The sequence below is a fragment of the Dermacentor variabilis genome, chromosome 5 (assembly GCF_050947875.1).
Source record: "Dermacentor variabilis isolate Ectoservices chromosome 5, ASM5094787v1, whole genome shotgun sequence".
NCBI classification, from domain to species: domain Eukaryota; kingdom Metazoa; phylum Arthropoda; class Arachnida; order Ixodida; family Ixodidae; genus Dermacentor; species Dermacentor variabilis.
In genome coordinates, this window is record NC_134572.1 from 159,250,302 (window position 1) to 159,263,600 (window position 13,299).

The 13,299-nt window shown below is 52.9% G+C and overlaps 1 protein-coding gene across 1 annotated transcript in view; it reads left to right on the forward strand.

Moving 5' to 3' along the window:
- Positions 1-6,078: 6,078 nt before the first annotated feature.
- Positions 6,079-13,299, forward strand: part of ci (transcriptional activator cubitus interruptus) — a 77,451-nt gene continuing 70,230 nt past the window's right edge. The window contains exon 1 of the mRNA XM_075693668.1: positions 6,079-6,659. Within this exon, the coding sequence (XP_075549783.1) occupies positions 6,499-6,659 (161 nt within the window). The 5' untranslated portion in view covers positions 6,079-6,498. The remainder of the gene's footprint in view (positions 6,660-13,299) is intronic.

Consider the following 13,299-nt stretch of genomic DNA (forward strand, 5'->3'; position numbering starts at 1 on the left):
GTGAACAGAGTTTGTCAGGTTTGGGCTAACTCAGCCGACATGTAGGCCTTAAACGTGATCTCGCTTGAATGTTCTATCTCACGCTCGTTGATCGACACACACTTGATAATCTCACGCTCAGTAATCACACTGACTGATCAGGAGCGGGCGAACGAAGAAAATCAGTCCCCTTGCTGAAATATAGGCTCCATGTTGAGGCAATCCTCGAAAGTAATTTCTGGTACATCGGGGCGACATTGTGTTCAGCATGTGTTCCGTTACCATCTAGCGTTTCTTTTTTACCAATTATTTTCCATTACCCAAGAAGCGATCCCCTGTTCACCCATTAACTGATTTTGGATTCCTGCTGGAACAATCGAACACGTCTTGTGCTTTCTGCCGTGTTACGATGTCGAGCTCGACCTTGTTCGCAGTGTGTTAAACCGACTGGATCATTAGAGCATTTTTAGGTACTAAGACCTTAGAATTTTAGAATTGCGGTTGTTTGGACTTCTTGGAGTGGCATCGTGACAAATCGTAGCCCAGAAGAAACACGCAGATGGACAGAAAAAGCAAAAAAAGAGAAGACTTCATTCGTTGCAGGCTCACCGAGCAACACAGGCATTGCTACGCTTTCTCCCGTCGATTGTCCAGACTTTACGAATCTAGGGACGAGCCCTAGCTCCCTCTCGCGTTTGTGTACACTGGCGGTGCTTCTTCCCTAGATCCTTCCACTTTCTGTCTTTTTACCTTGTCGAAGCGGATCCTCACAGTTGAACAATCACTATTTTGCCAGCACAAACCCTAACGCTCAACCGAAGAGTCGAGAAAGAGAAAAAAGAAGTTCCTATGGCGCTCTCGAACTGGTCGTTATCTCGTTCAGAGGAATCGTCTCTCATGCACGGCTATATATGATGGAACGCATGCGTCGACACAAAAGACCGCGTCGCCTCCTTTGTGTGTATATACATGCATACGACGCCAAATAACGTGCCTCGGGGGCCCCGCGGGAGGGACAGCGCGTGACACCTCCGCGAACGTTGCACGGGGCTGAGGAAGGCGTCGAGATCGGGGCCCCGACGCCACCGTCGCCGGAGCCCGGAGTCCCTCCCGGCATGCGGTTGAGCCACACTCGGGAAAATCCACGCGACCACGTGGAGACGCAGTTACACAAGCGCGGCGAGGGGCTACCGGCGGCGGCGCACGTTCGGCGGGGAGGACTCTAGTCGGCGGCGTCAACTCGCCTCCTTTGTGTGTATATACATGCATACGACGCCAAATAACGTGCCTCGGGGGCCCCGCGGGAGGGACAGCGCGTGACACCTCCGCGAACGTTGCACGGGGCCGAGGAAGGCGTCGAGATCGAGGCCCCGATGCCACCGTCGTCGGAGCCCGGAGTCCCTTCCGGCATGCGGTTGAGCCACAACTCGGGAAGATCCACGCGACCACGGGGAGACGAGTTACACAAGCGCGGCGAGGGGCTACCGGCGGCGGCGCACGTTCGGCGGGGAGGACTCTAGTCGGCGGCGTCAACCCGCATCGCGGAGGCTGTTCACGCCGGTGCAACGCGTGGTAAAACTCGGAGGGCCCCGCGTACATCGCGCTCATCACGCTCGTTGCAGGCGAGAGGGGGAGGAGGGGAGGGAGGGCGAATCCGTCATCATTACGGTGGCCGAACACAAAGACGGACAAGAGATGCCGGCCTGTCCCCTCCGCATCGCCCCGAGATGATGCGTCCGGCATGCTGCCTCTATCTGCGCATCGGTCGAGGCGGCCCCAGGGGGAGGAGAGGATGCGTGCGAGAAGCGAGAGCGCGACTATCGCGCGGAAGCGCCTTTCTTGCCTGTACGCACACCCTGCAGCGCGTCTCGCAAGTCCAGACGCGGCCGGCCGAGCCGGTCACAGTCGCCAGGGTTTCTTTCTTCTTTAGTCGCGCATTCGCCGTGTTCTCTTTGCCGAAAAACGCAGTCGCTACGGAAAACGCGGAAGAGGCTGTGAACGCCCAGCCATTGCTATGGGACAAGCGACGGAGTTGCACATTGTGCGTGGGTGTGCCTTAGGTCGGCGATGAGGGATCCATCGCGTGCGGTTGCGACCCGTCCCACGATTATAAAACTGGTACAGCGAAACATAGAAAGGAAGAAACAAGGCGAGCCGGCGGCCAGATATGTACCAATTTACCAATTTGTACGCTGCACCACTTTTAGAATGCAATACGAGCTCGCCCAATGCTCAACCCTAGTGAATCGACCCACGAGGAGCTTTTTTGCTTCGTATCCCGATGACAGCGTACGCGTGCGCGTCTCTATCCACGCGTTGCAAGTCATGTAAGAACTTACGAAAGAGGTGACACCGTCGGTGTTTCGGGTGCTTGTGACCTTTCGTACTGCGGATATATATATATAGTGTGTATGTGTGTGAACGAGAAGAAAGGAAACCGAGAGGTCCGATTTATTAGTCACATCATAAGAAGCCAAGAAAGACACCAAGGACAGACAGTATAGGGAAATCTCGTTATCTCGTTCAGAGGAATCGTCTCTCATCCACAGTTATATATGATGGGACGCATGCGTCGACACAAAAGACCGCGTCGCCCCATTCGCGTCGTCGCCTTGTAGTTATTAATTGAATTAAAGAAATGATAAGTTAATGGAAATGACAGTAGACGAAAAAAAAAAAAGAAGACCACTGAACGTAGGTGGGGCACGAACCCACGTCTTTGCATTATGCGTGCGATGCTCTTACCAACTGAGTTAGCGCAGCGCCGTTTTCTCATCCACTTTCGGGGGAATTTTTGTTTACCTACTAGAACTAAACCTGGGAACGTTAGCCATCGCCACCACTCACAAGCCCCGGCGGCGGATGTGGAACCTCCTTTCTGCCGCAGGCGTCACGTGTACGAGAACGTTCTAAAGGCAACTGGTCAATAAACCTACACATGCTACCTGAAGGCAGCAATGCTGCCGGATTCGAGAACCTTGCTATGAAGCGGCCCTTAGTGTCTTTGTTTGTTGACTTCTTATGATATGACTTATGACTATATATATGAACCTACGTTCATTACTTGGCGCTCTCTCGTTTAATGAAGACCTTGAAAACCGAATCGTTTACCTCGGTTGGAAGTCTCACCCCGCACTAATTGATTGTGCTTTCGGTAAGGATGGTGCAACGTGCGGCGGCTATGAGCGTCGGCGTGTCATTAGCGCTATCAATCGTCTTAACTTGGAATCATATACTTATTGTACTGACATACGGTACATCGTAAACCTTTCGACTTGCGTTACTCTGACGCCATTTTGTCAAACGGAAACGGAGCCAAACCATAATACACTTCTCGCTCAAGCTTAAAGATGAAGCCAGAGAGTCAGAAAGTCATTTGAGCGCTTCAGCGGTTCCTCAAGTCGACTGGACTGGATGACCATTTGCGAAGCCATGCGGAAAATTTCAGTTTCTCTGCGCCTCCAGCGTGCATACATTTCCTCCTCCTTTGGTCCTCTCCCAGTGTAGAGTAGCCGACAAGGAGTCCCTCATAGTTAAACCTTGCTGTTTTTATTTTGTGCGTCTCTTTCGCAAATGGAGAAAGGCCTATCCCCCCGCGCAGGCTGCTACGAAACTGTCCGCCGCTCCCTTACGGACTATGTTCAGGTAACCCGTTCGTACATATTAGTGATTGTACGCGTTATTTCGGCCACAGTGGTCTGGTCTGTACGAGGTCACCGCAAGAACGCGGACGCCGAGTGCGTCCAACAGCTGGTCGGACGTCCGATGGCTCTCCGCGACGCGCTCGTGCCGGCTCGCCGAGCAGAGTAGATACACTCCGCGCGGCCGCAGAAGCATCGAGCGCTCGCACTCGAGTCGCGAATGCGCATCTCGAAGGCGAGCGAGCTGCAAGCGCACCGTGCCCCTGCCCCCCCCCCCCCCCCTGCTGCAGCCGGTCTCGCGAGAGGAGGGAAAGGGGGGCCGCCCGCGGATCCTCGGTCGTGCCCGCGCCGGATTGCGCGGCGTTCAATTACAGCAGCGCAGCGGGCCCGCTCGCGCATCAACCGGCGGCGGCGAAGGGGGGGGGGGGGGGGCGATGGGGCAAACGCAGTGGAAACAGGCCGGCCGGCTGCGCTCAGCGCGCCTATGTTCACAGTGCACGAGCGCGCGCGAGCGCACCAGCGGCCATCCATCGTGCGGCTGACGGCCGAGGGCTCTGCGAGCGCTGCCCCTCCTGCTCGGCTCTCCTCCACCCCACGGGGCCGATCCGCGCGCGCGCTCTTCTCGAAAACCCCGTGAAAACTTAATTACACCGCCGCGCCAGGCCACTCACCGCGATGGCCGCCTCGTCGGTCCTCGGGAGCGGCCGCGCCGATCGGCTTCTTTCTTTTTTTTCTCTCAATTTGTTCGAGAGCGCCAAGCTCGCGGGCAGCTGCGCCCAACAACGTGCGACTTCGCGGACCTCTAGGTGCGGTTCCGCGGCCCTACAGCTCCTCCGGAGGCTGTCCCCGAAGAGTTCGCTCGTTGAGGCCGAAGGCGTCTCTCGCGCTGAAATGTAGATGACACGTCACAGTCGGCGTACGCGGCGCCGGTGGACGGGTACCTCTTGTAGATCTTGCACGTGGCGCAACTGTGACGCCTCCACTTCCCCTCCCCTTTTCGGTAAGGTCGGGGAGGCACCACTGAAAGGTCGGCCGTCGCTATTCTGACGCGCTGGGGGTGCGAATAGGGAGAAACAAATCTTGTCGGGAATGTTTGTTTGTGGGTCGCAGAGCCCAATCGAATTGTACGTCTCCAGACGGAGATCCCCAGTGGCCTAGTCAGAGGGGACGCGACAGAGGTCCACAGGTCTCGGCATTTGAGAAAGCCACTGGACGTGCTGCGGTAAGAGGATGACCACTTTCTGTATGATCCCCACCACTGACCCTCACCCCTGCTTAGGCCACTGAACCGTCCTTTTCATTAAAGTTCATCCCCTCTTTCTCTATTGTGCAGACTGTGGCGCGACAGTACCGTGTTCTGTGGGTCCCTGGATACGTTGTACACTCACATCGGTGCACGTTTCCTTGCTACGGTGCAGGCAGGAACACAATGGTAAAATTTAAAATAAATTCTGGTGTTTTACTTGCCAATACTACGACCTCATCGGGAAGCACGCCATAGCGGGGGTGCTCAGGAATAATTTCGACCATCTGGGCTTCTTTAGCGTACACCAAAATCTTAGTACACGAGCACTTTACCCCCATCGAAATACGGTCGGCAATAGAACACGTGACCATGTGCTCAGTAGCGCAATGTTATTGCCACTACGCAACCGCGGAGGGTAACACGGTGCTCTGAGCTGCTTCTGACAACACTCATAGTGCTTAACTAACCTATGGTCACGACGTGTTCCCTCCAGTACGCTGCGAAGCACGCTGCAAAGTCTACTCCGCTACACATCTAACCACTGTTCATTTTCTTCGCTCTAGCTAGAACGCTAATCCTGCGACACTGCGTAATGCTGGTCGGTTGGCGTTTGGACTCGGGAAGCTAACTTACGCTTTGCGCACAAAGACGTTAACGCTTCGTCATTCTTACGACTGAATGACGCCACCGATGAAGCGAAGCATGCTGTCCACGCTGCGGTCACATTCCCTGCCACCGGGACACCACGGCGCTTCTTGCAAGAGCACAAGGAATGCATATCGCAGCTCCGCTGCTGTCTTCCCGGCAGCTCGCCGGTGAGGGAGGGTGCCCATTTCTCGCGAGTGGCGGCGTCAAAGTGCCATGACTCGACCAGCTCAGCCTGCCGCAGGTAAGTGTGTTGCTACGTTGGACCCCAACATGGCCGTCGAAGATAGAGTCATACAGGCGACGAGGGAAAGGAGCAGCCGTGCGCCCCCTCCTCGCCCTCCGGCGAAAGACATGAGGAGGAGGCCGCCCCCCGACCCCCCCGCAAGAACCGAGCAGCCTCCAAGCAAAGCACGCCGGCCGAGCAGGAAAAGCATCGGTGAGGAGGCGGGCCATCGCGCGAGAGCGGCGGCGCGGAGAGGAGGAACCGCCCCGCGCTCGGCGAGAGCGAGCGAGCGGCGCATACTCTCGTTCCCGTGGCGTGTCATCGCGGGCCGAAACGCCTTGGCGTCTTCATTTGCTCCTGCCTGTCGCCCGGTGCACGTGCGTTTTCTGCGCCGATCTCTGCCGTGTGCGCGCGGAATCGTCGCGAATACGCTTTCGCGGGGTTACGCGCGCCGTACCCGCCAACTCCACGCGCTAGCTTCAGGATACTCGCCAACGCGCCCGACAAGGATTACGGCATCGATGGAAGACGCCGGACCGGGCCTGCCGGACGGCTGCTGTCCGCCGGGGCCGCTGTTATGAGAGCGGGCCCGGCTTGCTTCTTCACCGGCGGCGCATCCCTGCTCCGACGCGCCCCGGCGTCCAACAACAGTGCTCGTAACAGCGTGTGCGCCGTGCTCGTTTCTTGTTGATCTCGGAGCCCTCTCTTTGACGGCGGTGTCGTGCGCGTGAGGATGCATCAGCGGCAGCAGCTGGCGACCCATGTCTGACGTGCCGCGCCTGGCGGCCGCGGGCCTGCCGCTGCAGTTCCCCAGCGCGTTCGCGGCCGTGCACGCCGCCATCCCCGTGGACCAGCGGACGCACGAAGGACGCTATGTCTGGGAGCCGCGGCTGCACGCGTTTCCACATGGCCCGGCAGCTGGGTGAGTGAAGCGCTCGCGTTGTTTTTTTCTCGCTGGACCCACTTTCATTTCTGCGCTCCCGCCTCTCTGAGGCTGCGAACGTGCTTGTTCCCGACACGCGGACGGGTTTACGGTGGCGATGATCACTTGCGGCAGTGACCACACAAGCGCGGACTCGAGTGCTGGAGGTCTGAAATCTAGTCGATGTCGTACCAGTCGAACGATTCAGGAAGCCACTGAGGGCCTCTCGGCATCTTGCGCATCTTCAAGTCGTCTGCTTGCGGGACCTCAACCGAATGCAGCCGTTGGCAAAGCGGTTAAGAAATTACGAAGCCATCTGTCGCGCTTTTTTGCTGCAGTAGGCACAGGACGCGAAACATACCGATGGGATTCCAATAAGTTACTCGTCGAGTCTTCAACCAACGGCGTCAAGCACGGCATGCCATGCTTCTCCGTTGTCAGCGTTAAAGTAACTAATCGTGAATGTAAGCAAGCGTGCTTCCTGGAGGCATGAGCCTTCTGAGAATGTAATTTGGGTGTCGCTTGTATTTTGTTGCGAAAGAGGATACGTACACACCCTGAGCTTAGAAGAATCGAGTACCCGAGCAGTATGACCATTACCTCGTGAGGAGATCAGTATTTGTGGATATTTAATGTACAACCTAATAATTCACTACCGAGAAATTGAGCGTGGATATTATGTGGTACTGTCCAGGATGAAGGGTTTTGCATATACTATCCTTAAATGGGAGAGCCACAGTCATTTGTTTGCTGACAATACAAAAACTAAACTGCGTGTTATCCAATTAAATTTTTTTCGTCGTCCGAACACCAAGTGTGTCTGTTTTCTGACACCACTCTATCCGTCGTCGACAGGCGCAAAAACTTAGAAAGTTTGACTTAACATAGCTGGTTTCTAAACTTCGTGCGTATCCGTCAAGTAGACATCGCTATCGCAAACCCGACACATTACATAACTTGAATGTCGTAACTGCAAGTGCACCAACATACAATTTTCTCGACAACCATGACTGCGCCGCCGCGACAATTTGCTCGGGGACGACGGTTGAACTGCGGCTACGCGAATCCGACACGCTTCGGGACGCCGGCGTGTCGCGTAGAATCCACTTTCTTCTATGATACTTTCGCCAGGGCGCACATCGCTCGCTTTCTCCGAAGGTCTTGCTTCTGTCACGTCAGATCCTTCTGCTTCCGCGCCACAAAAACGGAGCCATGGATACGAATACGCATGCGGCCCTCGGAGATTGCCTTTCGGCAGCTGCGCATATCTCTGGCCTGACACTAAGGATGAGCACAAACCGCTGTAAAGCCAACGCCTGCAGTGAGTGCATTGTCCGCAGTGCAGTACGAACATCGCCTCCGTTTTTGTGGTGCCTGTACCGCTTGCCACTCCCGCATTCCAGGTTCGGCTCGCAGCCTCGGAAAAACAGCCCCTCACTCGGCTTACACGTGTATGTCGCGTGCAGTTATTGTGCATAAACCGCCCTGGTTTGCATGGATTCCCCGTCGTGGGACAGAGGCGTCACCTATCGGACGTCTCCTCTCCGCATAGCACTGTTCCGCCCCGGAGCCCCACGCGGGTCCGGCGGATCATCGCCGAGAGACGCTGTCTCGTCGGCGCGTGCCACCTGGAGATGGTGACTGCATTTCGCGGCGTCATGCCACGTCGCACTACCGGCAAAAGTCAGCACTACGAATTGCAAAACGAACACGTTTCGCGCCCAAGGCATATGGACGCTTCGCAGAATTTTGGCGGTCGGTTGCCTCGCGAACCATCCCTTCTTCTTTTGCGACCAAGTGCGCAGCGCTTAGTGACAAAAGGCACAGAGAAAACAGCGCCGCGCTTTCTTAAAATGCCGCGGAACCAAATGGGCAGCCACACGGAGAGCGTGACCGAAAGGCTGGCGTGAAACGAGGAACATGAGTGAAACGAAACGGACAACACGAACGCCGACTGTCAACTGAAAGAAAGTTCGCCCTGAGGAGGGGAAAAGCGGGAAGACACACGACTTATTTGCGCATGCTCGAGGGTAGGCGGCGCGAACCCGTCAGATCGTGGAAACGCGAGCGGGCAAACGCGGAACACAACTGTACAGGCGCGACAGTTACGCTTTGTTCCAGCTAATCGACTGCGGACTTTCACACGTGCTGCCGCCACTAATGACGAGACATACTTCGACCGCAAGGCGCACTTCTCCGTTCTTACGTCTGAACGGAACTACTATACTGTCTGCTAGTTTTTGGAGCAGTAAACTTGCGGTCGCGACAACCTAGAGGGAGAGATGGGACACTTTATTGAAAATGCGGAGGTTTGCCGGCGTTGAACTATTTGCCTACGTGCTACTTTGCAAAGGAGGGAGCGATGGAAAAAAAAAGAGTTTTTTCTTTGATTGTATTGTTTTTTTTTTACCACTCGTTCGAGCGAGTGGCACATACTGGTGTCGTCGTGTCAGCAAATGACGAACGGCAAAAACGAAGTGAAAATAATTTTTACACGACAAAAACGTGACGGTTACATTTTTTTTTCGCGAAAGGAAAGAAGTCCACGATGCCACTACGGACGACTGTCCGTGACTGAAAAAAGAGCTTTGCAGGGCAGCCGACTTTCATAATTTCTCCAAATCGTTAGCTCTTGCGACAACTGTCGTTGCGAATTTGAGGCACCGAGATGACACCTAGTTGTGCAAAGTGGCTTAACTGTAATGCTAAGTTTGCACTGTCGTGTAGTAAGCAGTCCGCACACTTGATTCGCACTGCAAGCACAGTTCCTTCTGATGGCCATATCATAAGCGAACTTGTAGCTGCGGCTTCACGTCGAACTTGAATAACTACGCCCCCCCCCCCCCCCCCCCAAAAAAAAAAAAAATATTATATGCACAGCTTCAGCATGACAGAGTTGTACCGTCGCAGGCCTTTTAATCCAGAACTTTAGCATAGCCGAGTCTTGCTATCCTGGTTATAAAACAGAATGCTACAGTGCCGCAAGACATTGAGTCGACCAGGCAAACGCAAAAGCGATGCTAGCGACATCTCTCTTCGGTGTGTTCAACGACAGCGCACATATGTTTTCTATCAGTGACCGACTGTGTTTTACTAATGCGATTGCATAAATGTATCGACAGCGGTAATCATAAAAAAAAATATTTCGATACGTTTTCGATAGCCCTGTGAAACCTTGTTGATAGAACGTTAGCACTCGCGCATCTCTTCGTTCGCTTCTTGGTTAACCTCTCCAGCTTAAACCTGTTGTCTTCTCTCTCTCTCTATGCCTGGCTACGCTCTGTCCTCGGTCATTTATTATTATTCATCTCCATTGACCCAATCGCCGCTTGCATTTCTTCAATGATTAGACAATTCGCCAATGAATCTTTCGTATACCGAGAAGTAAGCAACACCATTACTTTCCGGTGTTATCTGTGCTCGAATGAATTACGTGTCAACATATATAATATAATAGGGATTGTCCGTAGTATTATTCGCAGGCATACGTCGCCATTCCCCTTCGTTTATTCCCTTAATAATGTTCAATTGCCTTTGGCCAGTTTATATAAATAAATATACCTTGGTGCCCATATATCGACAACAATCTGTCATGGAATACGCATATTAAATACGTTATAAGCGCATCCTCGTTTTTCTTTTATGCGGAATTGTTTTTTCTACGTACACTGTTTCCTTACAACTGCTCCTTTACGTAACGCTAGTGTTATCACAGCTCGAATTATGATCCTCAGTCTCTTACACTCTCATGTGCAGAAGTCATTCAGAACAATTCTGCTTGGTTCAGTGTAAATAAGTAATCTCTAACCGCCAGTGCGCCTTCGATGAAATCCTCAGCTGCTGAATTTCTGTACCCTCCTGTAGGCGAAACGGTGCCCGCCTTATGCGACTTTCTCACAAGATCAGTTCTCGCAAGCCACGTTTCGTCTCGCGTCGACCAATCGCCCTGAGCTGTGCGCTCAATATGGGCTACAACGCGAAAGCGCGTCGCGAGGCGGTCGCGCGTTGTAGCTCTTACTATGTGTTATGTAGTTCTTGATGTGCGCTATGGAGCTTTTACCATGCGTTACGTAGTTCTTACTATGCGTTATGTAGCTCTTATTATGCGTTCGTACCGACGACGTCATCTGAATGGAATCACCTCCGCGGCTTCATCGTCAGTAATCCCCGTCGTATTCAACGCTGCTACATCATAAACTTACCGCTCCTCCCTTTAGTCGCACTGAGAGTGTACTTAGGTACGTAAAATAAATAGTCGATTACGTCGTGACACTATTTCGCATACAGTATGCGCCCGTAGAGTAAGGAAATATGCGTCTTGCGCTGAGCGTCGAATCGATAAGAGGGACAGTACGGTGAAAAAAGGGTCACCGAGAAAAAAAACTACACAACGTACGCGTGATAATTGCGGCCCTGAGTAATTAATACGTCTGGTAATCGCATACATTACAACTAATTTCATGGGCTTCTTTCATGGGTAACTCGAGCTTCTTTGAATGCGCTTGAAGACCAACCTATTAATCGTTTCATTTTCTAATAGCCGGTGCGAGGCCAAACTCGTGATCTTGAACAATGCCGTTAGCTTCCGCAGTTATTCGTACGTAGCGTCCGGCGTAAAGGTATATGGGTCCTTGTCCGCAAACTTCTTGCTGTTTAGCGGGCCATGGGCGCTTTGGACAGCAGGGCTGGTGGCGACATCTTGTAACGCTTTGTCGAATTACATTTGAGACTTTTCTTGTGTTGTGCACTCACACGTGTGAGTGTTCTCGTGCAAGCACTGCGTGTTGGCGATTATGTCGCTGGCCAACGTTTTTGCACCAGCGTTGCATTAGCTTTGCGTGCTCCCTGGGTTTAAACGCCGTGTCACGAGATGTCGCTCGCTACCCCCAGCGTTGTTGCTACCGCACACCTCAACGGGAGGGTAACCCGGTATCCCGGAAACGGTAACATGTCTACTGACAAGCTAAGTCTCTCTAATATGCAGTTGACCAAGTTGGCATTGTGCGTCGTAGCCGCGTCAGAAGGGAAGTATACTGACGTATCAGCAGGGGCGACCAAAAGATGTGTTTTCGAATGCCGCGTAAGGAACGCCACTATTTTTCGCGCATGAACAATAGGCACGCTGAAGACAAATTAGACGAGCACGGTACAATAGAAAAGCGGATTTTAGCGTGCTCACGTACACTATTTCTATACTTTGCGGCAGGGGGTTCCCAAACTGCGTTCTGCGAGCGGCCAAAATAAATTCGGCTCCATGCATCCCCACTTGGGTGGATTTTTACATCAGAGTTTGAACCTCGCAATTGAAACCACCACTTCCGCACTCCGGTAGTATTCGCGATAAGGATTCATTCGTCGCAACAGCCATCGCGAGACCGTGGATCAACACATCGGTGTGGAAAAGAAGATCGGGAGGCGTGCCCCCTAGGCCAGAAAGCTTGCGAATTCCTAGTTTACTGAGTGCCGTGACACGGAAATTTAGGACGACAGCAGCAGCACTCCATGCCTGAACTTTGAAAAAATACTGCACATACGGAAACACGTTTTTTTTTTTTTGGCCATTTCACATTCAGCGCCCTCAGAAAAGCTAAGCCATTTGTAAAATCCACCCGGCAGTAATGATTTAAGAAAAATTGTGCATAGCCCATCGACGATAATTGTCATTGTAGGCGAATAGCCGCAACGAACTAGCGCACAAACGTTTTCCTTCCCGGGTCTGACCATCCAACTGTCGACCAACCACGAAAACGGTCGAAACAGGCAAAGAAAGTTATTCGCTTTTAAAAGAAAGAAAGAGCACCCACCTCACGGTTACATACTAGCGTCGCGAATAAAGAAGACCCAGGTGGCTGTGTGTTGCAACTGTTTCATCCGGCACACTTGGCGCATACTAATCAACTTTGCAGCGTAGGTGCTATCACAAACGTCTGTAGGGGCACACGAAACGATGTAAAACAACGTTACATCCATTTGTAGTTCTGACTTTGCGGCGTCAGCGTGCACACGAACATCGCCGGAAGGGGTTGCGCAGCGTGGGTTTACTTCCATCTCGAAGTCGCTTGCGGCGCTGCCGAAGATACGAGGCTCGTACACCTGCGAAATCCTTGCGCAGCGGAATATAGTTCCAGGCGTAACTGTCTGATTAATGGCAGGATCAGAATGTTTTTTTTTCTTGGTACAAGATACGTTACAGCGATGCGTGACGTATTAGGGACCTTTGCGCATGCACATCGTGTGCCGCGAATTGAATCGTATGCCGCTGAGCAGACGACGCGGCGCGGATGAACACATGTCGAGGGGCATTCGGCCTTCCCATTGGCTAAGGAGTCCTGCAGCTTCCGCAGTGTCGCAAACTACTTGCGAAATGGAGCCTAGGCTCTGTGCCGCCATTCGTGTTTGGCTCCTTGTCCATCTGGCATCTCTGCCGCTGCGCACCAAGACACAGGTGTGCAGCGTCCCCAGGGACGCCAATATCCGCTTCAGTCACGAATTACGAAGGACTGTCGATAGATGTATCAGTTACATACGTTTATTACGGGGCGCTGCAGATATTATTGAAAAAAGAACAAAAATCAAAGTGCTAGCGTGATCGTTTATGCGATTTGCAATGAATGCGCATGCTTTTTATAAAAAGAACATA